Genomic DNA, 26,119 nt, shown 5'->3' with positions numbered 1-26,119 from the left:
GGACTATTAATTAAAAGTGATTTGCTATTTTCAAAAGCGTTTTGACAATTTTCACCCCAGATAAATTTAGAATCTTTTCGTAAAAGATGAGTCAGTGGTTGAACCACAGTAGCAAAATTTGAACAAAATTTTCTGTAAAATCCAATCATGCCTAAATATCTCATAAGTTGTTTTCTATTTGTAGGAGGAGGAAATTTGGAAATAGCTTCCACTTTAGCCATAATAGGTTTCACTTGACCTTGGCCAACTGTATGCCCTAAATAATCAACAGTGGCCTGACAAAATTCACTTTTACCAAGATTAACAGTCAAATTTGATTGTGACAATCTATCAAAAGTATCATACAAATGTGTTAAATGTTGTTCCCAGCTATCACTACATACAATTAGATCATCAATATAAGCATAACAACAGTTTAAATCTTTTATAACATTATTGATCATTCTTTGAAATGTAGCTGGTGCACTTTTCATGCCAAATGGCATTACAGTATATTGAAATAAGCCATCTGGTGTAACAAAAGCTGATATTTCACGAGCTCTCTGTGTCAATGGAACTTGCCAATAACCTTTCAGCAAATCAAATTTGCTCACAAATTTTGCTTGACCAATGTTGTCAATACAATCGTCTATCCTTGGAATCGGATAGGAATCAGATTTTGAGACTGAATTTACTTTTCTGAAATCAGTCACGAAACGAAAGGTTTTATCTGCTTTTGGCACACGGAGACAAGGAGAGCTCCATTCACTGTTACTCGGCTCAATAATATCATTGTCAAGCATATATTTAATTTCTTTTCTCATAGCTTCAAGTTTGAGTGGATTGAGCCGATAAGGATGTTGCGTAATTGGAGAAGCATCTCCTACATCAACATCATGACAAACAGCAGTGGTTTTGTTTGGCACATCTGGAAAAAGATTTTTTAAAAGAAAATACCAAAGTTTTTATTTCTTCTCTATGATCAAAAGACAGATGTGCAAGTTTTGAGTCTAAATTTGACAAAATTTCTGAATTTTTCAATCTAACTGTCTCTTTCATAGTTTTAGAACTAAAAGGTGGTTCAATTACATCTGGTTTGTCATGATTGTTCTCAAATTTAACCATGCCTGAAGTGGCAACTGGTTTACTCTCACATTCATTAGTACGCTCAAAATATGGTTTTAACATATTAATATGACACACTCTGTTTTGTTTGCGCCGACCTGGAGTTTTTACAATATAATTCAAATCATTGATTTTATTCTCTATTGTATAAGGACCACAATATTTAGCCTGTAAAGGATGTCCAGGGACTGGCAAAAATACAAGTACCCTATCACCAGGCTCAAAAACTCTGTCCCTGGCATCTTTATCATACCATGTTTTCATCTTGTTCTGTACATTTTTTAAGTTTTTCTGAGCAATTTGACAAGCAGTATACAATTTTTCTTTAAATCTGGATACATAGTCTAAAAGATTCAAGTCAGTATATTCAGTAAGCCACTTTTCCTTAATCAATTTTAACGGTCCCCTTACAGTATGGCTAAATACCAACTCAAAGGGACTAAATCCAAGGGATTCTTGAACAGCCTCCCGGACTGCAAAAAGTAGAAAGTGAACTCCATCATCCCAGTCTCTGTCAAATTGAAGACAAAAAGTTCTTATCATGTTCTTCAATGTTTGATGAAAACGTTCTAAGGCACCTTGAGATTCTGGATGGTACGCACTTGATCTATACTGAGCAATCCCTAACTGGTACACGACTTGCTGAAATAAACCTGACATGAAATTTGATCCCTTGTCGGACTGTATAGACTTAGGAAGTCCTACTAATGTGAAAAATTTGATAAGTGCTTTGACAATAGTAGGTGTCTTGATATTTCTTAGCGGAATAGCCTCAGGAAAGCGAGTGGATGTACACATGATCGTCAATAAATACGCATTTCCAGTTTTGGTTTTTGGTAAAGGTCCAACGCAGTCAATTAGAACTCTGCTGAAAGATTCGTCAAAGGCTGGAATAGGCAGAAGTGGTGCTGGTGGTATTTTCTGGTTAGGCTTACCAACAACCTGGCATATATGACATGATTTACAGTATTCTGCAACATCATTTCTAAGTCTTGGCCAGTAGAAATGCTGCAAGATCTTAAGGCAAGTCTTCCTTATACCTAAGTGTCCAGCCAAGGGGGTGTCATGGGCAAGACCAATAATTTCTTGCCTATAAACTTTAGGCACCACCACTTGGTATACCACTCTCCATTCCTCCTCTGGGGTAGCATCAGGAGGCCTCCACTTCCTCATTAAAATGCCGTCCTGATGGTAATAGCATTCGGCCACTTTGTCTGCTTCCTCCTGTGGTTGAGCCCGCTGGTTGAGCTGAAAAACCTCAGGTTCTTTATGTTGTTCTTCGAATAAATTATTTCGGTCTAATGAATGGCTGTTTACGTTTGGCCATGGCATAATAACATTCTTGTTAATACTAGGTGGTCTTATTATGGCCTTTTCTGAGCTACCAGGACCTATAATGTCAGCTAGGAAAGTGTCAGAAAGGTCCATGTAATCAAACTGGTCTTCTTGCAAATTCTCATCTTGTTGTTTTCTAGCCATCGCCCTAGTAACAACACAAGCTGGATAGAATTCAGCATCATCTTCAGGTGATTTAACATCCACCACTGGTTCACTGGTAACAATATGTTCAGCAACCACTTTGTTCCTAGCTAGATCATTCCCTAGCAATAATGTAACACCCTCTACAGGGAGATTAGGACGAACACCTACAATAACTGGTCCAGTTATCAAATCTGACTTCAGATAAATACGATGGAGAGGAACATCTTTACAACCTAACTCTACACCTTGTAACAAAACGGAGGCACCAACAGAAAACTTCTCGGACAAAGGCACATACCTTCTAACAATAAAGAATGAGAAGCTCCAGTGTCCCGTAATATCTTAATAGGCTGAAGAGTGGTATCATCAACAATAGAAACAAACCCATCAGACATAAAGGGTTTATATTCCTCCATGTAATCACAATCAGGTGCTCCGCAGGGCGCAGCTATATACGACCGCAGAGGTCGAAACCTGAACAGTTGGGGCAAGTATGGACAAAACATTCAAGCGTGATACAGCTCTGAATTTGGATTGTGATCAAATTTTTGACATTACATGGTTTTTTTTTACACAAAACAAATGTCAAGATTTTACAAATCAATTAAAGATTTCTTCTTCAAACTTTTTAAATCTAAAATTAAATAGTTGACACAGCATAGGTTTCTGACACAGAATGAATGTGGTCTAATGAACTTAAAAGTTTTTTTTTGCTTTTGAGCAATTCACTATGCTGTTGAATATTAATCTTCTCAAAAAAATGTTTGAAGAATTTTCTTTTTATTTATGAAATCTGAAATGAGGAAAAATTAACCCCCCCTTTTTTTCACATCCCCGTTTCCTTTTTTACTGATATCAATTCAAATTTCTAATGGAGTTTGCAACAATAACTACTCTTTTAAATACATCATAAAATATTAAAATGTAAAATAAAGTGCTTGTTATCACTGAATGGTAAAGATTGGGTGGTAGTAAAAGTGAATATACATTGTTTATTGTATAAAACAATTAAAAAAAGTTCATCAGCAACATTTTATATTGGCAAATTTCCAATGAAGTTATTTACATAAAGTTATTGGCAAATAAAAATAGAAAATGACATCATAGTCATGTCTGGCAAATTTCCAACATATATTATCAACTACTATTCTATACAAAGAAAGATAACTCCAATTGAAAATTAATTGCTATTGCACAATATTGTGCAATTAGATATTTCTTGCTATTATGCAATACTGTGCAATTGAAAATTTCTTGCTATTGCACAATACTTGATATGGAATCCTGATTTGGACCAACTTGAAAACTGGGCCCATAATCAAAAATCAAAGTACATATTTAGATAAAGCATATCAAATAAGCTCAAGAATTTATTTTTTGTTAAAATCAAACTTAGTTTAATTTTGGACCCTTTGGACCTTAATGTAGACCAATTTGAAAACTGGACCAAAAATTAAGAATCTACATACACAGTTAGATTTGGCATATCAAAGAACCCATTTATTCAATTTTTGATGAAATCAAACAAAGTTTAATTTTGGACCCCCATTTGGACCAACTTGAAAACTAGGCCAATAATTAAAAATCTATTAAAGTACATTTTTAAATTCAGCATATCAAAGAACCCCAAGGATTCAATATTTGTTAAAATCAAACTAAGTTTAATTTTGGACCCTTTGGACCTTAATGTAGACCAATTTGAAAACGGGACCAAAAATTAAAGAATCTACATACATAGTTAGATTCGACATATCAAAGAACCCCAATTATTCAATTTTTGATGAAATCACACAAAGTTCAATTTTGGACCCTTTGGGCCCCTTATTCCTAAACTGTTAGGAACAAAACTCCCAAAATCAAACCCAACCTTCCTTTCATGGTCATAAACCTTGTGTTTAAATTTCAAAGATTTCTATATACTTATACTAAAGTTAGGGTGCAAAAACCAAAAATAATGCTAATTTGGGCCCCTTTTTGGCCCCTAATTCATAAACTGTTGTGATCTCAACTCCAAAAATCAATCCCAACCTTCCTTTTGTGGTCATAAACCTTGTGTTAAAATTTCATTGATTTCTATTTACTTATACTAAAGTTATTGTGTGAAAACCAAAAATAATGCTTATTTGGGCCCTTTTTTGGCCCTTAATTCCTAAACTGTTGGAACCAAAACTCCCAAAATCAATCCCAACCTTCCTTTTGTGGTCATAAACCTTGTGTTAAAATTTCATTGATTTCTATTTACTTTTACTAAAGTTAGAGTGCGAAAACTAAAAGTATTCGGACGACGACGACGACGACGACGACGCCAACGTGATAGCAATATACGACCAAAAAATTAAATTTTTTGCGGTCGTATAAAAATCTAAGTACATGTTTAGATTCAGCATATCAAAGAACCCCAAAAATTCAATTTTTGTTAAAATCAGCCTAAGTTTAATTTTGGACCCTTTGCACCTTAAAGGGGCACTAGCTTCGAGATATATAAAACATTTAAAGTTTGATTTTTTTTGTTCAATCAATAATGAAAGTGAAATAGTGAAATAACAATTCGCTTTTTGCAGCCAAAAAGGTTCAATTTTGTCAAATTACGATCAGAAACATTGATAATTAGTTAGTGAATGAGTCGACCTCTTTAAATCCGTATTCATGTGAACTTCAATTTAACCACTAGCTAGAGATTGACAACGCATGCATTGTACGTGTACTGGTTATTTAAAGAAAAAGAATGTCAACAATGAAAGTGAAACTACGGTAAATCATTTGATTACCAATTCAATGACACATAAAATCATTCTTATACGGTTAAAAACAATGAGAAACATCTATTTTTAATCTATAAAATAAAATCAAATAGACCTATCAAAATCCAATTGCACGTGTTGGTTTAATCTATTCATATCTTTATTTATGTTTACATTGCTTATATGGTCATCTGAGGTCAAATCGATAGCTAATTAGATGGCGTCTGGACTAAAATACATACGAAATGAACCTATTATATATATTATCAACCCCATGCTCTGTAAACTGTTTATTTTAGACTTTTGGTAGTTTGGAGAAATGTTTTACATTGTTATAAATCAAATATGTGAATTTGAGTCAAATCGGTGACCATGAATTTGACAGCTAGTGCCCCTTTAATCTGTTGGACGTGTATAGTTTGATACTTTAGTGTGGGACTTCCTGATATATTTATTAGTTGTATTTAAACTTGGAACTAGCTTTTATTACCTATAGTGATGTACTCTTATAGATGTAATCATTTATCATCCCCACAATTACTTTGTACACTAACAAGAGTGAACATATCCATATCCTTTTATATTCTTTTAAACCTTGTGAAAGAAAATTAAGGCAATTAGATCTATTTCATCATGAATTGATTGATAATTGGTTGCTTCATTTCTAGTGGCAAATATTTCCGGCATGTTCAGGATGATATGAATTCAAACAACAGGATAATGTCTGAAGAGAATGTGCCACATATATATACATATATAAACATAATACATGTTCTGATAAATCTTTTAAGTTTTTACTTTGAAATGAAAAAAATAATACATAAGCCCTAGTGTTTTTGATCTATAAATATCCCCTAAACTGTCTTTGGGTACATACCAGGGCAGATCCAGCAATTTTTAAAAGGGGCTTTCGACAAAGCAATGATGTCACAAAAAAAAGGCTTTTTCCATGCCTTTTCGTATCAAATCTTTTAGAAAAATCTAATTTTTACAGAAAAGTGTCCACCATGCATGCACTTGCATTGCACTATTATTACAATAGTAGAATAGAATGATTTACAAATGGATGGAAATCATATTTACATGAAATTGTTATTCTAATATACATGTAATATATAACAACCAGGTGCTTCACAGGGCGCAGCTTTATACGACCGCAGAAGTTGAACCATGAACAATTTGGGCAAGTATGGACACAATATTGAACAAGCTTGATTCAGCACCGAATTTGGATTGTGATTAAATAGTTGACACAACATAGGTTTCTAACACAGAATGATTGTGGTCTAAGAACTTAAAAACTTTAAAATTGGACATTTACCTATTATGGTCCAATATCCAAAATCTAAATACATGGTTAGATTCAGCATATCATAGAACCCCAAGAATTCAATTTTTGATGAAATCAAATAATGTTCAATTTTAGACCATTTTAGACCTCAAAGTGGACCAATTTGATAACAGGCCCAAAATATTAAAAATCTAAATACATGGTAAGATTCAGCATATTGAAGAACCCCATGTAATGAATTTTTGTTGAAATCAAACAAAGTTTAATTTTTGACCCTTTGGACCTTAGTGTAGACCAATTTGAAAACGGGACAATACTGTGCAATTAAATATTTCTTGCTATTGCGCAAAACTGTGCAATTGAAAATTTCTTGCTATTGCGCAATATTGTGCAATTAGATATTTCTTGCTATTGCGCAATACTGTGCAATTGAAGATTTCTTGCTATTGCACAATCCTGTCCCTAGGATTTTCATGACATTCCATCTATGCCATCGATTTTTCATGGAAAAAGGATGGAAACGGTGTAAAATTTGATGAAAGTCCATAAAATTCATGGCAAATATTTTCCATGGCAAAAATTGCCATCGTTTTAATATTTGCCATGAAAGAAATTCCATGGAAATGATGAAAATCTATGGCAATCGATGGCAAAGTAAGGACTTTATCTTTTTTGGAGGATGGAAACAATGGCAAATTTGGACTTTGAAATTTTTAAGGAAGGCAAACGATGGAAAAGCAGCACTTAGAATTTTTCTAAGATGAAAACGAAGGCAAATTGGACTTGTAGAATATTTTCCAAAAAATCGACTATTTTGATGATTTGAAACCTAAAAAGTTACTGAAAACATTATCTAAAACAATACTCTGCAGGGCGCAGCTTGATACGACAGCAGAGGTCGTACCCTGAACAGTTAAGGCAAGTAAAGACACAACATTCAAGCTTGATACAGCTCTAAATTTGGATTGTCATCAAATATTTGACACAGCATAGATTTTGGACACAGAATGAATGTTGAAAAGGAACTTAAACATTTTAAATTTACTTTTTATGGTCCAATATTCAAAATATAAATACATGGTTAGATTCAGCAGTTCAAAGAACCCCTTATATTCAAATTTTGTTGAAATCAAACAAAAACAGTTTTATTTTGTCCTCAACATGTGGACCAATTTGAAAACGGGACCCAAAGTAAAAAATCTGAATACACAGTTAGATTGTGCATATCAAAAACCTTTAGGAATCAATTTTTGATGAAATCAAACAAAGTTTAATTTTGGACCCTTTAGACCTCCTCAATGTAAACCAATTTGATAACGGGGCCAAAAAAAATCAAAAATCAAAATACATGGTTAGATATATATCAGCATATCAAAGAACTCCTTATATTTAATTTTTGTTGAATGCAAACAAAACATTTTAATTTTGGAGCTTAAGGTGGTCACAATGGACCAACTTAAAAACTTGGCCAATATCCAAAAATCTAAATACATGGTAAGATTCAGCATATTAATTCAGAATTTGATGCGACTGTCATACAAGTGAGAGGTTTAGCTAGCTATAAAACCAGGTTCAATCCACCATTTTCTACATTAGAAAATGCCTGTACCAAGTCAGGAATATGACAGTTGTTATCCATTCGTTTGATGTGTTTGGACTTTTGATTTTGCCTTTTGATTTTTGATTTTCCTTTTTGAATTTTCCTCGGAGTTCAGTATTTTTGTGTTTTTACTTTTTAAAAAGAACACCAAGAAATTAAATTTTTGTTACAATCAAACTCAGTTTAATTTTTGGACACTTGGGACCTTAATATGGACCAACTGAAAAACGGGACTCAAAATTAAAAATTTAATACACAGTTAGATTTGGCATATCAAAGAACCCTAAAAATTCAATTTTTAATGAATTCATACTTAGTTTTATTTTGGACCCTTTGACCTTAACGTAGACCAATTTGAAAACGAGACCAAAAATTGAAAATTTAAATACACTGTTAGATTTGGCATATCAAAGAACTCCAATAATTCACCAATAATTTTTGATGAAATTAAACAAAGTTTAATTTTGGACCCTTTGGACCTCAATGTGAACCAATTTAAAAACGGGGCCCAAATTCCAAAAACTTAATACATGGTAACACTCAGCATATTAAAGAAGAAACCCAAGAATTCAAGAATAAAAACCCCTTGAAATTGTCAAGAAATAAGCAACCTTAACAAAGTATTAGAACAGTATTGTTTTGGCCCCTTTTTGGCCCCTTATTCCTTAACTGTTTTACCATAACCATTAAAATCAATCCCAATCTTCCATTTGTGGTTTCAAACCTTGTGTATAAATTTCACCTAAACTTAAGATACTGATAAGTGTCTTCAAGTGTGTATGGAAAAAAAGAGGGGGGGGGGGGCAAATCGTTTGATACCAAATTTGTTGGAAAAAGAAATAAAATGCATTAACTTTTTTCACATAGTATATTTTATTAATTTCTGCATAAAAATAACAAAAAGAATTTAAATAGTTGAATAAAGATCGCAATTTATGTTCTTCATATTTTCGCGGGATTTGAATAGGAAGTTAGATTGCTCATGCGCATTACTTAATCTCGCGCCTTTCTGGTTTTCAAAAAGACAGAACAACAAAGGACGAAGTCGAGGAGAAACTTGACGTTTAACTTTATCAAGTATCATTATGGTATGTCGATATTTCTATGTGGCTATCACTGTTTTTCATATGTATGAATCGTATCTAGAAACTCCAAATAGGTATCAAAAGTGCACAATCAGAGAAAAATATAACGTCAACATTGTATCCCTGATCTGAAGTTTGAACACATGGAAGGGCCACAGTAAACAATATATATTATCATATATAATTTCTTCCAAATATACTATTTTTAAGAACATTTAATGTTAGAAGCATGTTCATTTTCACTTTGGGTAAACGAGCTTAAAAATTCAATTAAGAAAAAAAAGGGGGGGGTTTACACTAGCGTTTACACTAATTTACAGTCAATAGTCATTACTGTGATCAGGTACATTTTCTGACATGTATACTAATAATATGTGTCTTTGTTTAGTTTACTCTAAGGCTTGGTGAACTACAGCGTAATTGTTAAGTCAAACTCATATGATATTGATAAGATTTTTTTCTGGAAGGTATCATGATAAGAAAGTATCTTAGTATTTACATAAAATTTTCAATGAAATTTTACAGGCCTATTGTAGAACAGAACATCAAGCATCACACCTTTCAACAGTTAGTGAATGTACCATTCCCACAAGTAGCAGAAACTATATGGATACACCAAAGAAAGAAAATTGGACAGAAACCTGTGTCAAACAAGAAAAATGACAGCAATATGTACGTATCATCACCAATGAAAAAATATTATAGGTCAATTCATGCTTTTACAATAAGGGTAAATATGCGTTCATCTACTGTTAGTAGAAAGACAGTGACTGACGTTTTATTATGTTAGACAAAATCAAAACGTTGATGGACATGAACTAAATCGGGGAAAATAAAACCAACAATACAAACTTATAAAATATCTACAATCAACTGTTTCTTTTGTGGTCAGTAATAGTCACTCTCACCATAATTAATACATTATGTTAATAATACAATGTAACTATAAATAGAGGAATATGGGGAAATGTTATCAATGCAGCAAGAGATATGGGTATTATATAGAAAGTTATATAAAGTTTTAATTATAATTTGCACTTCAATGCATGAATGGTGACCTTCCAACAGCATGATATGATAGCTGTTGGAAGGTCACTGTTACTGAGCATCTACATCATCATCATCATATCAGTGTGTCTTACAAAGATTTCCAATTTTTTAATGAATTATCACATATTATCTCTTGATAAAAGTATCAAAGACCAGTGGTTCAAAATATCAAACACATTTTTGGTTAATTTAAATACACTAGTACATGTATACATATGATATTTTTCAGAATAAAAATTAATAGGGTAACTTGTTTTTTAGGCATCATACAAAAGAAATGGAAAGTTTTCCACCAGGTCATCAGCCATCTGCCGAAGCCAAGTAAGGAACACAAGACAAGATAAACGACAGATAGCAATAATGAACTTTGAACATTTCAATGTTTTAAAACTTTACATTAAAACATAGTTAATTTTAATAGTTTTTATTGTTTTAATCTATTTTGCCAGCAATATATGGCAATGAAATTTAAAAGGTGTAGCTTTATTTTGAAAGTAATCAGGTTAATTCAAACTGCTCAGAACTCCTGCAGATAATTACTTTCCCGGTGTCCTATTTTGAATAGAATATATTATTCAACTATACAGAACTACATCATACAAGGTAATATTATCTGCATGTCCATTTGGGAGTGAATTTAGGTAAATGCCATGGATGCCATACTTTCCATGGAAATTTTTAATTGTAGCCATCGTTTTCATGTCAACCTGCCATCGATGCCATACTTTCCATGGAAATTATGGCAATTTGCCATCGCTGCCATGCTTTCAATCCTTCTATGGTTGTCATGAACTTCATGGCAACAATGGAAATACTGAGTATACAATCCTTGACACTCTTTTTTTCGATGCCATGGAATCCATGAAAAAGCTCGTTTCAATACTCAAAAAGTTTGCCACGGAAATTCCATGGAATGCCATGAAAATCCTAGGGACGGGCTACTGTGCAATTGAAGATTTCTTACTATTGCGCAATACTGTGCGATTGAAAATTTCTTGCTATTGCACAATACTGTGCAATTGAAAATTTCTTGCTATTGCACAATACTTAATATAATAATTTTGGACCCCGATTTGGACCAACTTGAAAACTGGGCCCATAATCAAAAATCTAAGTACATGTTTAGATTCAGCATATCAAAGAACCCCAAAAATTCAATTTTTGTTAAAATCAACCTAAGTTTAATTTTGGACCCTTTGCATCTTAAAGGGGCACTAGCTACGAGATATATAAAAAATTTTAAGTTTGATTTTTTTTGTTCAATCAATAATGAAAGTGAAATAGTGAAATAACAATTCGCTTTTTGCAGCCAAAAAGGTTCAATTTTGTCAAATTACGATCAGAAACATTGATAATTAGTTAGTGAATGAGTCGACCTCTTTAAATCCGTATTCATGTGAACTTCAATTTAACCACTAGCTAGCTAGAGATTGAAAACGCATGCATTGTACGTGTACTGGTTATTTAAAGAAAAAGAATGTCAACAATGAAAGTGAAACTACGATAAATCATTTGATTACCAATTCAATGACACATAAAATCATTCTTATACGGTTAAAAACAATGAGAAACATCTAATTTTAATCTATAAAATAAAATCAAATAGACCTATCAAAATCCAATTGCACGTGTTGGTTTAATCTATTCATATCTTTATTTATGTTTACATTGCTTATATGGTCATCTGAGGTCAAATCGATAGCTAATTAGATGGCGTCTGGACTAAAATACATACGAAATGAACCTATATATTATCAACCCCATGCTCTGTAAACTGTTTATTTTAGACTTTTGGTAGTTTGGATAAATGTTTTACATTGTTATAAATCAAATATGAGAATTTGAGTCAAATCTGTGACCATGAATTTGACAGCTAGTGCCCCTTTAATGTAGACCAATTTGAAAACCAGACCAAAAATTAAGAATTTGTATACACGGTTAGATTTGGCATATCAAAGAACCCAATAATTTATTTTTTGATGAAATCTAATGATTAAATTTAAGACCCTTTTGGCCCCTAATTCGTAGGGACCAAAACTCCCAAACTCAATCCAAACCTTCCTTTTGTGGCCATAAACCTTGTGTTAAAATTTCATTGATTTCTATTAACTTATACTAAAGTTATTGTGCAAAAACCAAGAAAAATGCTTATTGGGCAAAAACAATGCATTTTTCTATTAAAGCCGGTATTTACCTTTACTCATTCTAGGCGTGAGACATAAGCCAGTTAATTATTGATTATTTTATATTCTATCACCTGTGTATTGTTAAAATAAATCAAACTATTATGACTTGTCAATTATCCGACAACTTAGTCAAATATCAACTTGTTCTCGCATACCGGACTCTTTCGATACACTCGGGCTTTTACTTATTCAATAATAAACAGTTGTAAATATCGTACAGAGTAAAAATAGTGCGGGAAAATGTTCATTCATAAAATATTCATGAATGAAACGCTGTCTCGCGTAGATTTCTTTTGATTTTCTCTTCAGCCAATGGCCGATCCGCAAAGCAGTGTTTGTGATACTTATTTTTAAAATGAAGTTAAAATTCATCTGAATTGTCGGTGAACATTCATTCCTTTTTTATTCAAGCTGTAATCTTTTCAGTCAAAAGACTTGAGTAGCAACTCAAAATATCCAAGAATCAGAATTCGAACATTAGTACTACATTATCTTGGAGCAGAACATTGCGATAGTCTGTCTCATCTGTAGTTGAGGCCGACGCCTATGGAAAGTAGCTATAGCAAGCTATAGCAAACTTTCCAAAAATTAAGAATCTACATACAGTTAGATTTGGCATGTAAAAGAACCCCAATTATTCAATTTTTGATGAATTCAAACAAAGTTTAATTTTGGACCCCGATTTGGACCAACTTGAAAACTGGGCCAATAATAAAAAATCTAAGTACATTTTTAGATTCAGCATATCAAAGAACCCTAAGGATTCAATTTTTGTTAAAATCAAACTAAGTTTAATTTTGGACCCTTTGGGCCCCTTATTCCTAAACTGTTAGGATCAAAACTCCCAAAATTAAACCCAACCTTCCTTTCATGGTCATAAAGCTTGTGTTTAAATTTCATAGATTTCTATTAACTTATACTAAAGTTATGGTGCGAAAACCAAGAATAATGCTTATTTGGGCCCCTTTTTGGCCCCTAATTCCTAAACTGTTAGGACCTCAACTCCCAAAATCAATCCCAACCTTCCTTTTGTGGTCATAAACCTTGTGTTTAAATTTCATTGATTTCTATTTACTTATACTAAAGTTATTGTGCGAAAACCAAGAATAATGCTTATTTGGGCTCTTTTTTGGCCCCTAATTCCTAAACTGTTGAAACCAAAACTCCCAAAATCAATCCCAACCTTCCTTTTGTGGTCATAAACCTTGTGTTAAAATTTCATAGATTTCTATTTACTTGAACTAAAGTTATAGTGCGAAAACCAAGAAAATGCTTATTTGGGCCCTTTTTGGCCCCGAATTCCTACAATGTTGGGACTAAAACTCCCAAAATCAATCCCAACCTTCCTTTTGTGGTCATAAACCTTGTGTTAAAATTTCAAAGATTTCTATTCACTTTTACTAAAGTTAGAGTGCGAAAACTAAAAGTATTCGGACGACGACGATGACAATGACGACGACGACGACGCAGACGACGATGCCAACTTGATACCAATATACGACCAAAAAATTTTCAATTTTTGCGGTCGTATAAAAATTTCATACTGGAACTAGCAAACAAATAGCAAAGAGTACCAACATAATGAAACAAAGCTTAAGTAATTGTCCATTAACCAAGAAACACTTGTTTTCCCCCTTTTTTGCCCCTAATTCGTAAACAGATTGAGTCATAACTCCACAACTCCACTACTAACCATCCTTTAATGGTGTGGAAACTTGTGATACAATTTTAGGCAATTTTATACACGGTTCCACAAATTATTGTCTGGACACTAGAAAAATGCTTATTTGGGCCCCTTTTATAGCCGTTATTCCTAAACGAAAGGGACCATAACCCAATCCCCCAAAAGCCATAACTCTCCCTTTCTTGTATGGAACCTTGTGGTATAATATCAGAGAGATCAATACACTGTTCCATATATTGTCTGGAAACTAGAAAATTGCTAATTTGGGACCCATTTTGGCCAACTTTTAGGACCACATCCCCCAAAATCAATCCCAACCTTCCTTTTATTGTCATTAACCTTGTGCTTAAATTTCATAGGTTTCTATTCACTTATACTAAAGTTACTGTCTGGAAACCAAGTGTCTTCCGACATCGCTGACGATGACAACAACAATTTTTGTGGTTGTATAATAATGTGACATGTAATTACCTTTAGTCGAAAAAGCGAGACTAAGCGATCTTACATTCCGTCGTCTGCGTCGTTGTCGGTGGTGTCCACAAATATTCAATCTGTGGTTAAAGTTTTTAAAATTTTAATAACTTTCTTAAACTATCCTGGATTTTTACCAAACTTGGACAGAAGCTTGTTTATGATCATAAGATAGTAATCCAGAAGTAAATTTTGTAAAAATAAAATTTCATTTTTTCCGTATTTTACTTTTAAATGGACTTAGTTTTTCTGCCAGGAAATATTACATTCACTCTGTGGTTAAAGTTTTTTAAATTTTAATAACTTTCTTAAACTATCCTTGGTTAGTATCAAACTTGGACAGAAGCTTGTTTGTGATCATAAGATAGTATCCAGAAGTAAATTTTGTATAAATAAAATTCCATTTTTTTCGTATTTTACTTTTAAATGGACTTAGATTTTCTGCCAGGAAACAACACATTCACTCTGTAGTTCAGCTTTTTAAAATTTAACTTTCTTATACTATTTTGGATTCGTACCAAACTTGGACAGAAGCTTGTTTATGATCAAAAGCTAGTATCTAGAAGGAAATTTAGTTTTCTTCCAGTTGACATTACATTTACTCTGCAGTTAAAAGTTTTTAAACAGTATAAGATTCATAAACAATCCTGGATTTTTACCAAACTTGGACAGAAGCTTCTTACAATTTAAAGATAATATCAACAGGAATATTTTATTGATTTATTTCCTCATTTTTGTTGAGCCTGCAATTAACAGAAAGAGTAGGCCATACACTGGGTTCCGGGGGACCCTTACACATTTTTTTAATTACTCACCTGTCAGAGCATTGAATGCATGAAACTTTGCTAGAAGCATAAGTGTCAAACAGACAACAAAGTATCCTTGAATAAAGAAAAGTGGATCTGGGTAATATGCGTAGGCTTCATCTTCAAATTCTGAAAAAAATACAAATAAGTGCTGCAACGGAAAAGCCTATATATTAAAAATAATGGTGTCAAAAGATATGAAATCTAATAAACGAGTACTCGGTCATGATACTAGTCAGTAATTGCATACTCTGGTAAATCTTTCACTACTGAAAGTTGTAGGTTATAACCTTACATATACCTAATTATTATACGATAACATCCCTTGACATCTTAATGAAAGACATACGTATTGTTGCTGAACTCAAACTGTGCGACTACAAAATATAACTTTATCCTTGGTTATGTGTAACGCAACTCTTTCTTGGGTCAATAGAACAATGAACAAAGGACCACCATTTCTAAAATAAAATCTATCATAATAGCAACTATTGTTTTTGAGTTCATAAACCCAATCAGAAACAAGTCAATAAAACCAACATTATGTTCATAAATTCCTACTTAATAGATAACCTGAAAATAGTCCTGTATCATCTTGTGGAGTTAGTATTTTTTTATATTACGACTTGTCTAGTTTTTTGGTTGGGTTCGTGTTGTTTATTCTTTAGTTTTCTATGTTGTGTCATGTGTGCTGTTGTTTGTTTGTCTTTCATTTTTAGCCATGGCGTTGTCAGTTTGTTTTAGATTTATGAGTTTGACTGTCCCTTTGGTATCTTTCGTCCCTCTTCTATTATACATGCCTTTGATGCCTACCGGATTTGTACTTTAATACCAGTGCAGAAATGTCACTTATGTGTACTTTTAGTATTTCAATTTCTCTCAGTGGCTATTTTCTCTTGAAAGCATGATTTTTGTATATAATATAGCATGTCAAACTGTATATTCATTTTCTTCTAGCATAACCTAGAAGATGTTTTGCAGTACACACAGTGTATTCTGTACGCTATCTTGGAGTCCCGATTTTCGAAGCGATGATTTCCAACTGGCTAACAGGACGATTGAAAATTACTAATTTGAGGGCAGCAACCCAACAACGAGTTGTCTGATTTGTCTGAAAATTTCAGTGCAGATAGATCTTCACCTAATAAACAATTTAACCCCATGTCAGACTTGCTCTAAATGCTTTGGTTTCAGAGAAATTAGCCAAAATCTACATTTTACCCCTATGTTCTACTTTTAGCCTTGGCGGCCATCTTGGTTGGTTGGCCTGGTCATCGGACACATTTTTTAAACTAGATACCCTAAAAATAATTGTAGCCAAGTTTGATTAAATTTAGTCCAGTAGAATAAGAGGAGAAGATTTTTGTAAAAGATAATGACGACGGACGGCGGACGCCAAGTGATGAGAAAGTTCTTCATTTTAAAAGTAAATGTTAAGTGTTAATTCATTACAATGTAGACTCTAAGATAAGTTTGAGAGAATATTCATAGGGGACAATGGGCAAACTCATTTTATTTAAAGGGGGGGGGGGGGTAGAAACAGAATTTTTTTAAACGAAAATAAATTACCTAATGTAACTCAATTGGCGAAAAACAAATAATAAAGTGACGAAAAATATATTGCTTTTGCGAAAGTGGTGGTGAAAAAAATAATTGACCTAGGGAAAACCCTGTGTATACCTTACAATCATTCCTGGCTTTGAATATAATCATGATAATAGTTGACCTTTTGCTAACAGTATTAAGAAAAAAACTTAACAAGGAAAACATAAGATTGACCAATAAACCATGAAAATGTGGTCATGATCAGATGGTAATTGCCAAACAGACATATATCCCTTACAATCATTCCATAATCCAAATATAATTAACTTTTTGCTAAAACTATCAGAAAAATAGACAAAAACTTAACATGGTGCAATGAACCTTAAATATGAGGTCAAGGTCAAATTGAAAATGTCAGACTGGCATGTACATCATAAAAAATTCCATACACCAAACATAGATATATTTCATATATTTCATATATTTCATACAGTATAAGAAAAACAGATTAAATCACAACCAGATGCTCCACAGGGCGCATCTTTATACGACCCTGAACAGTTGGGGCAAGTATGGACACTAAATATTCAAGCTGGATACAGCTCTGAATTTGGATTGTGATACAACATAGGTTTCTGACACAGAATGAATGTGGTCTATAAACTTCAAATTTGTTTTTAGCTTTTCAGCAATTCACTATGCTGTTGAATATTAGTCCCCTCAAAAATAAATATTTGATGAGAAATGAGAAAAAGTGTACTCCCCCTCCCCCTTTCCCTTATTCAAAAAATAATTTCAATTCAAATTTTTATGGAGTTTGCAACAATAACAATAACAACTCATTTTAATACATCATACAATATTAAATATAAAATGTCATACAGTCATGATTAAAATTAATAGTAATTAATAGTAACTTCTAAAAAAAAAAGTACCGCTAATCATCTCAAGACAAGCATCATTTTTATAGCGAACCCTATCATAGTTTTCCATAGATTCACCTGCAAGTTACCTGTCCATTTAAACTTTGTAAGTTCTATTGTCCCATTGAACAAATACAACAGGTATTGTTCTCTGTATAGTTTATTTGATGGGACCTTTAAATTACTTCCAAGAGAAATCTATCACTCATTGATTAATTTACCTGAGTAAAAAAAAATCTTCCAAATAAATGAAAATACACTTGTAATTGTTCAATATACCCTGGTTGTTGTTTTTTTATTCTTCATTCAAAACTGAGGTTTTGTTATGTTTTCATGAAAGGATGTCAATAGTGTATTTATTAGGACAGAAATCAATATAATAGATGCCCAAGGTGTATGTATGTGTGTTTTTTGTTTATTTTTCAAATTCTGTAACTTATTCTCACAAATAGTTATTCATCTCAACTTATTCCTTTTATGTTGATTTCTCAGCTATGTATCTGAATAGATTAATAATTTTCTTGCTGTTTTTATGTAAGGGAAGACCAAAAAGTAACATTTGTACAATGATTTATTTGTACTCTTATTTTATAAAATCACTGTTATTTTACTTTTGACCATACAAGAGCTGCAATATGTGATGCAGTTATAGATGGAATAACGCTTGAAAAATCTGAGAACATTTTTTAAACACTGTGGATATATTCATTAAAATTATCTCCCCTGGTTATTGTTGAGTCTGACTGTTCATTTATTATGTAGTTCTTTTGATTCATACAAAGTGCAAATTTTGCATTGGATACATAATTTACATATTACATCAATTTAGATAAAAAATATCTTAAGAATTACATGATTAATTTGATTAAAAAAACGCTTTAATTTTGCATCTTGAATAATTTTGAAATCTTGAAAATGACTTTGAAAATTTATTTTGCAAACTAACTTACAGTACTAAATAATAGCAATGCACACTTGGCTGAGATTCACTTTACTATCATAAATACTGAAGTATGAACAAACTAATCCCCCCTTAGACAAGCTTACCCTCCTGTAGGTTATAAGGTTAATTATACAAAAGTTTGATCAGAAATCATTTATTTAACTGAACAAGAAAATGAAGTCAAGGACAATGGACATATGACAGACTAAAACTTCCTAACATAAGGCATCTATATACAAATTATGAAGGATCCAGGTATTCATTTGTGTGCTTTTGAGGTGCTCAGATGGCAGGAAATTGCATCTTATTTCGAACAAATTTCTTGGGGGGCATGCCCCCAAACCCCCCTAGCTAGTTCGGGCCGATTTGCGGCATTCATCGGTGATAGAGGTGGACTAAAAGGACTACCCAAAAATTTTCCTTGGTAGTCCTGTGGACTACATCACCTCTAATGTTAGTGTCAAACCCTGTTCTACCTTCTAAAATGTTAAGCTTTAAAAAAGTTACCCAACGCTGCCGCCCCGAATAACTCTCCCTAGGTTGAGCACAAAAAAATAGAGATATAAGTACCTATGCAGCTTGCACTCTAACAATAACTTACCATAACAAATACAACCATATATACCAGCTGGTGTTGCTGTTATAGCACCCAATACTATGCTTAAAATAAATGTTATAAGTCCATCCAATAACAACAACTTGCCTCTATCTGCAAAAACAAAAATATCATTTTTTCATTTATAGGGATCTTTGCAACATATTTCATACTTTCTGTTTATAGAAACTGGAGGCTCTCAAGAGCCTGTATTGGTCACCTTTTTATCGTATCATGCGATTTCTTTTCTTATTATTTTCATGGGGAAATCGTTTACCAGCATACAGTTGCTGAAGGGACCGCATAGAATTGATTCTGAATTTCAATAACACTTAACAAGTGTTTAAATGTGAAAAATTATAAAAAGAAACATATAAAAAAGTCGTATTTTTCTGTACCGGAAATCGAAAAGTCCTTGTAAATCATAAACAATTACGGTGTGATACGCGTCACAGATTCGGACTTAATATTTTACAAAATATGCGACTTTGAAGTTTTATAGTGCCGTCCTTTAGAAAACAGTTGTTAAAGTTTACATCACAATATTTATTGAACCACATCGAGCTTAATCAAAACACGTGTAGCATTATGTTACATTGTGTAACACCAAAGCGAAACAATCTTAAAATGACCTTGACATCGACCAATCAGAAAACTACAATAACAACAACTTGACAAGCATGAAGGTGATTTGCTAGAAATCGGAATAATATTAACAAGAAAACAAATGAGCATACATTAAAGATTACTGAATAAAGATGATTTAAATAATCTCAATCAGACAAAAAAACGAATAAAATTATTAATAATAAAGTACCTATGTATCATCAGAATTCTCCCAATTTAAAAGGTATGTAAATTTCGTCTTCTATGTAATTTGAAATTGCCGCCAACTTATATCAGCTTATTAATAGACTACTGACGTATGTAATACGTATCGATGACAAACAATATTCGTATGACTTTTGACATCTGGGAAATGTAAACGACTCTTCTTTATAGATTTTCAGCGATCAAATATTTCATACAATTGTTCTTTGACATCTTAGCCCACAGCACAGGGGGTAATTAACTATAGAAGGATTTCTATCGAGCACTACTTCCAATGTGCAACTTCAAAACTTTTGGGAAAATCGACGACCATTTAACGTTTTTATGTTAATATTTTTTATATTCCAAAATAAAAAGTATGAAAAAAATGCCCAATTAGTTATAAATAACATGATAGCCAACCAGATAATAAAAGTGGCACATATTTCAGCATTTATTGGGTAGAACATAAATCTAGGGTGCTCGCATAAAGCAGCTTAACTGCTTAAAAATCTAAGTACATGATTAAATTCAGCATATCAAAAAAGCCAAAGAATTCAATTTTTATTAAAATCAAACTTAGTTTAATTTTGGACCCTTTGGTATTTAATGTAGACCAATTTGAAAACGGGACTAAAAATTAAGAATCTACATACACAGTTAGATTTGGCATATCAAAGAACCCCAATTATTCAATTTTTGATGAAATCAAACAAAGTTTAATTTTGGACCCCGATTTGGACCAACTTGAAAACTGGGCCAATAATCAAAAATCTAAGTACACTGTTAGATTCAGCATATCAAAGAACCCCAAGGGTTCAATTTTTGTTAAAATCAAACTAAGTTTAATTTTGGACCCTTTGGACCTTAATGTAGACCAATTGGAAAACGGGACCAAAAATTAAGAATCTACATACACAGTTAGATCCGGCATATCAAAGAACCCCAATTATTCAATTTTTGATGAAATCAAACAAAGTTCAATTTTGGACCCTTTGGGCCCCTTATTCCTAAAAACCTGTTGGGACCAAAACTCCCAAAATCAAACCCAATCTTCCTTTTATGGTCATAAACCTTGTGTTTAAATTTCAAAGATTTCTATTTACTTATACTAAAGTTATGGTGCGAAAACCAAGAATAATGCTTACTTGGGCCCCTTTTTGGCCCCTAATTCCCAAACTGTTCAGACCTCAACTCCCAAAATCAATCCCAACCTTCCTTTTGTGGTCATAAACCTTGTGTTTAAATTTCATTGATTTCTATTTACTTATACTAAAGTTATTGTGGGAAAACCAAGAATAATGCTTATTTGGGCCCTTTTTTGTCCCCTAATTTCTAAACTGTTTGCACTAAATCTCCCAAAATCAATCCCAACCTTCCGTTTGTGGTCATAAACCTTGTGTCAGAATTTCATAGATTTCTATCTACTTAAACTAAAGTTATAGTGCGAAAACCAAGAAAATGCTTATTTGGGCCCTTTTTGGCCCCGAATTCCTAAAATTTTGGGACCAAAACTCCCAAAATCAATCCCAACCTTCCTTTTGTGGTTTTAAACCTTGTGTTGAAATTTCATAAATTTCTATTCACTTTTACTAAAGTTAGAGTGCGAAAACTAAAAGTATTCGGACGACGACGACGACGCAAGACGACGTGGGACGACGACGACACCAACGTGATAGCAATATACGACGAAAAATTTAAATTTTTGCGGTCGTATAAAAAGTAAAATCACACAAATACTGAACTTAGAGGAAAATCAATTCGGAAAGTCCATAATCACATGGCAATATCAAATAACAAAACGCATCAAAAACTAACTGTTAGGCGAGTGACTTATTTCAAAAAGACGCTTAGTTAACGACTTTAATGCACCCACCTAACACACGGCTGTATTATATATCATTCGAAAGCTGTTAATCTGTACTTTCTGTTTTGCCCGGTCGTAAAAAAATCGGACGGTGCAATTTTTGTTAAATCAAGGTCAAAGGTCATGAAAAAACATTCTAATTTTTGCGATTACTAAATAAAACGCCATTTTCTAATTCTTGTACCATAAAATTTTCCAAAAGATCATATGAACTTTATGGAACATGATACATAATTTCCAAATCAAACAAAAAATAAGAGATTCGATGCGCAAAATTTCCCGAAAATTGAAATTTATCACAAATCCTAAAAAAAATGAAAAATTATCCAAAAAGCAAAATATATCTTGGGGAATCGATATTTGTATGCTAAAAAAATAGAAAAATGTATTTGTTTTCGGTCAAGGAATATTTGTTTTGTAATTTTAAGATGCAATTATTAATTAATGTTCATGGAACAGCCTTCTATTGAAGTGTTTGCAGTTGCCCAAAAATCTGCCATCTGCAAATAGCGATCATTTTGCTAATCTATGTTAAAATAGCACATCGCTAATTGTGAATATCAGAGAGGAGAATGATTTTCCATAATAAAAGAAGGGGTATTTAAAGTAAGAAAAGAATATATGTGAGGTAATTGAGGTTAAAATATGTTTTTTACGAAGTCAAACTTTTTTACCTTTTGTAATCATGTTTAAATGCAAACATTACTTTGCGACTAAATCGTAGGCAACATTGAAATAAGTAACCTTGTTTAGAAACACTTGGTTGTCTAAAGCGGGATGTAAACGAACTAAATAAAATGCGGCTGCTTCTTGTTTAGTTTAAAATCGTGTTATAGTAAGTCATATTAAATGTGTTTAGAAGTTTAATCGCTTTAATTATTTGAATAAAAGATGCTTTGAGCATTTTCTACATAAGCTTTAAAAATACAAATGCATGTCATTGTGTATGTAAAACACTATAAGCAGTTGTCAAATAACAAAATGAAAAAGTTAAATACCCTTCCTGACCTCATAAGATCATTCGCTGTTTTAGGAGTGTTCGTTTTCATGGTATGCTGTGTTTTTTGGACTGTTGTTCGTCTCTTGGACTTTAATTTTCTTTTGTTCATGGTTTTAATAAACTTTATTTGATTCATGGTTTGAGATGTTGATTGTCCCTTTGGTATTATTTTACTTTAAAGACTTTAACTTGCAGTAATGAAAATCGGCCAAAAAATCACCTCAAAGTAAAGTGAAGAAGATTAACGCAATAAGACAAATATCCGTGAAAATAACTTAATTTGCTCACGGTGATATATATATAGAACAAAATCGTTATCATGATACATTTAGCTACACTGATCTATAATTTTTAAACCTTTTACTACTTGAATAGTGACGAAATATATCAAAGGGACATAAAACTCATAATTAAAAACGAACTGACAAAGCCGGGCAAAAAACGAACAAGACAAGCAACAGTATACAAAACACAACATATAAAACTACAGATTGAGTTACACAAACCCCAAAAAAATAATTTGAGTGAACTCAGGGGCTCCCAAAAAGTAGGCAGATCATGTTCCACATGTGACACCCGTCTTAGTTTAAACATATTTATTTATAGTGGATTGGGAAACAAGTTTTGCAACTTAAATTAATCGCTTTCCACTTTGCGGGTGCGAGTGCTGCCTTGTAGCGGCATTAGCCTGCTCTTTTTCGAAATCTACAAAGATGTGTTTAACGTGCAAGAGATATGGCTCTCTTTTAACACGGGTCAGCCATTTATCGTCCCCTTCCGACGGACTTTCATCGTTTCCTCAATACCATACTCACAAATGGTGTCAAGGAAGAGCCGAAAATTCAGTCCCTGAAATTTTCATCACGGAACGGGAATCGAACCAGGAACCTTTGTGTTAGTAGTCCGATGCACTAACCACTACACCACGACTCTCTTTTACCCGTCTTGTGGCTCATGTATTGCCAAACTCGGTGCCAAGCCTTATTCGGTTGGTGACATTCACGGCAGAAATGACAGCAATTTGGTTACGTCGATGGAACTTATCAGTCGTCATCTGGCGAAACAGATACCTCATAATTGTCAACCAACTCGTAGTGGCGTCCATGAAATTTTCAAAGGGATGATTTCAACTTTGCATTTGAACTCTGGTTTAAAACATGTTTAAACCACCATTTTTCTTCAAATGTCCTGTACCAAGTCAGGCATATGGCAGTTGGTATCGAATAATCTGTTTCTTTGTATGTTGGCGTTTGTTTTTGTAGCAGTTCTGTGTTTCTGTTATATCGTTGTGTTCCTCTTATAGTTGATGCCTTTTCCTAGTTTTTGCTTTGTGACCCGGATTTATTTCAGTTACTAATAAATCGATTGATGACTATTGAATAGCGGTATACTATAGTTGCCTTTATTTCAGAGGAGTTGAGGCTCAATGAAATCGGTCTCCTCCTTTAGTAGTATAGATATGCAGGAGTTGCTATAATGTTGTTACATAGAAATGAAAAGTTTATAATTTGGTAGTAAGGGTGTTTTTATGGGTTGTTTTATGCTCATCTCTTTTGTCGTAAAACTTGTTCTCAACCAACCCTCATCATCGATTTCAAGATACGTGATAGAGTAAACTATATCTGTTGAGTCTTTTATTTTCAATTTCAATGGAAAATACGAGTCCAACATTGTCACAAATTTTGCACTATTCAGTGAGATGACATCATCTATATAATGGAAAGTGAAGTTTCAAGATAATGATAGCTTCTTTTCAGTCGTCATCAGAAACTCTTGCATGAAGTCATCCTCGTATGAAAAATTTGTAAGGGTTCCGTGGAACCCAGTGTCTCGCCTACTTTTGCTGTTAATCAAACACTCATCAAAAATGATGAAAAAAATCAATAAAATTATTCCTCTCGATACTATCTTTTGATTGTGAGAAGCTTCTGTCCAAGTTTGGTAAAAATCCAGGCTAGTTTAAGAATCTTAAAAATGTTTTAAATACTTTAACTGCAGACTGTATGTAATGTTAACTGGAAGAAAAACTAAGTCCATTTATAAGTAAAATACGGGAAAAATGGAATTTTATTTTTACAAAATTTACTTCTGGATACTATCTCCTGATCATAAACAAGCTTCTGGCCAAGTTTCTTACAATTCCAGGATAGTTTAAGAAAGTTATTAAAATTTTAAAAACTTTAACCACAGAGTGAATGTAATGTTTCCTGGCAGAAAAAACTAAGTCCATTTATAAGTAAAATACGGAAAAAATGGAATTTTATTTTTACAAAATTTACTTCTGGATACTATCTCCTGATCATAAACAAGCTTCTGGCCAAGTTTTGTACATTTCCAGGATAGTTTAAGAAAGTTATTAAAATTTTAAAAACTTTAACCACAGAGTGAATGTAATGTTTCCTGGCAGAAAAAACTAAGTCCATTTATAAGTAAAATACGGAAAAAATGGAATTTTATTTTTACAAAATTTACTTCTGGATACTATCTTATGAACATAAACAAGCTTCTGTCCAAGTTTCGTACAATTCAAGGATAGTTTAAGAAAGTTATTAAAATTTCAAAAACTTTAACCACAGAGTGAATTTTTGTGGACGCCGCCGACGACGACGACGCCGACGTCGACGGAATGTAGGATCGCTATGTCTCGCTTTTTCGACTAAAGTCGAAGGCTCGACAAAAATGAACTAGTCATTCAAGCTATTCAGGAAGTCTAGTTGTAACTAGAATCGTTGCATATTAATGGATATTTTTTCTTCAAAATAATTCTTATTTGATGAATTAATGCATGTAAACAATGAACAACGCAATTAAAGCAATCAAGTAGTCAAGTTTTATAATGTGTTTACTAGTTTTTGAAATTCTTTGAAATTTCAATTTTCATCAATTTATTTTCTATTTATTTTGGTCTAAAGCTTCAATTCACATTAAATAAATAA

The 26,119-nt window shown here is 32.8% G+C and overlaps 1 protein-coding gene across 1 annotated transcript in view; it reads right to left on the bottom strand.

Annotated features, from left to right (window-relative positions):
• The window catches only part of LOC143079325 (uncharacterized), a 186,801-nt gene that overhangs the window by 151,607 nt on the left and 9,075 nt on the right, over nucleotides 1–26,119 (bottom strand). The window contains exons 2-3 of the mRNA XM_076254583.1: nucleotides 19,513–19,620; nucleotides 15,510–15,629 (exon numbers count right to left, since the gene is read on the bottom strand). Of these exons, the coding sequence (XP_076110698.1) occupies nucleotides 15,510–15,549 (40 nt within the window). The 5' untranslated portion in view covers nucleotides 15,550–15,629; nucleotides 19,513–19,620. The remainder of the gene's footprint in view (nucleotides 1–15,509; nucleotides 15,630–19,512; nucleotides 19,621–26,119) is intronic.

This window comes from Mytilus galloprovincialis, chromosome 6 (assembly GCF_965363235.1).
Source record: "Mytilus galloprovincialis chromosome 6, xbMytGall1.hap1.1, whole genome shotgun sequence".
Taxonomy (NCBI): Eukaryota; Metazoa; Mollusca; class Bivalvia; order Mytilida; family Mytilidae; genus Mytilus; species Mytilus galloprovincialis.
Note: the sequence above shows the minus strand (reverse complement) of the source record. Positions and strands in the feature narration are given on the sequence as shown.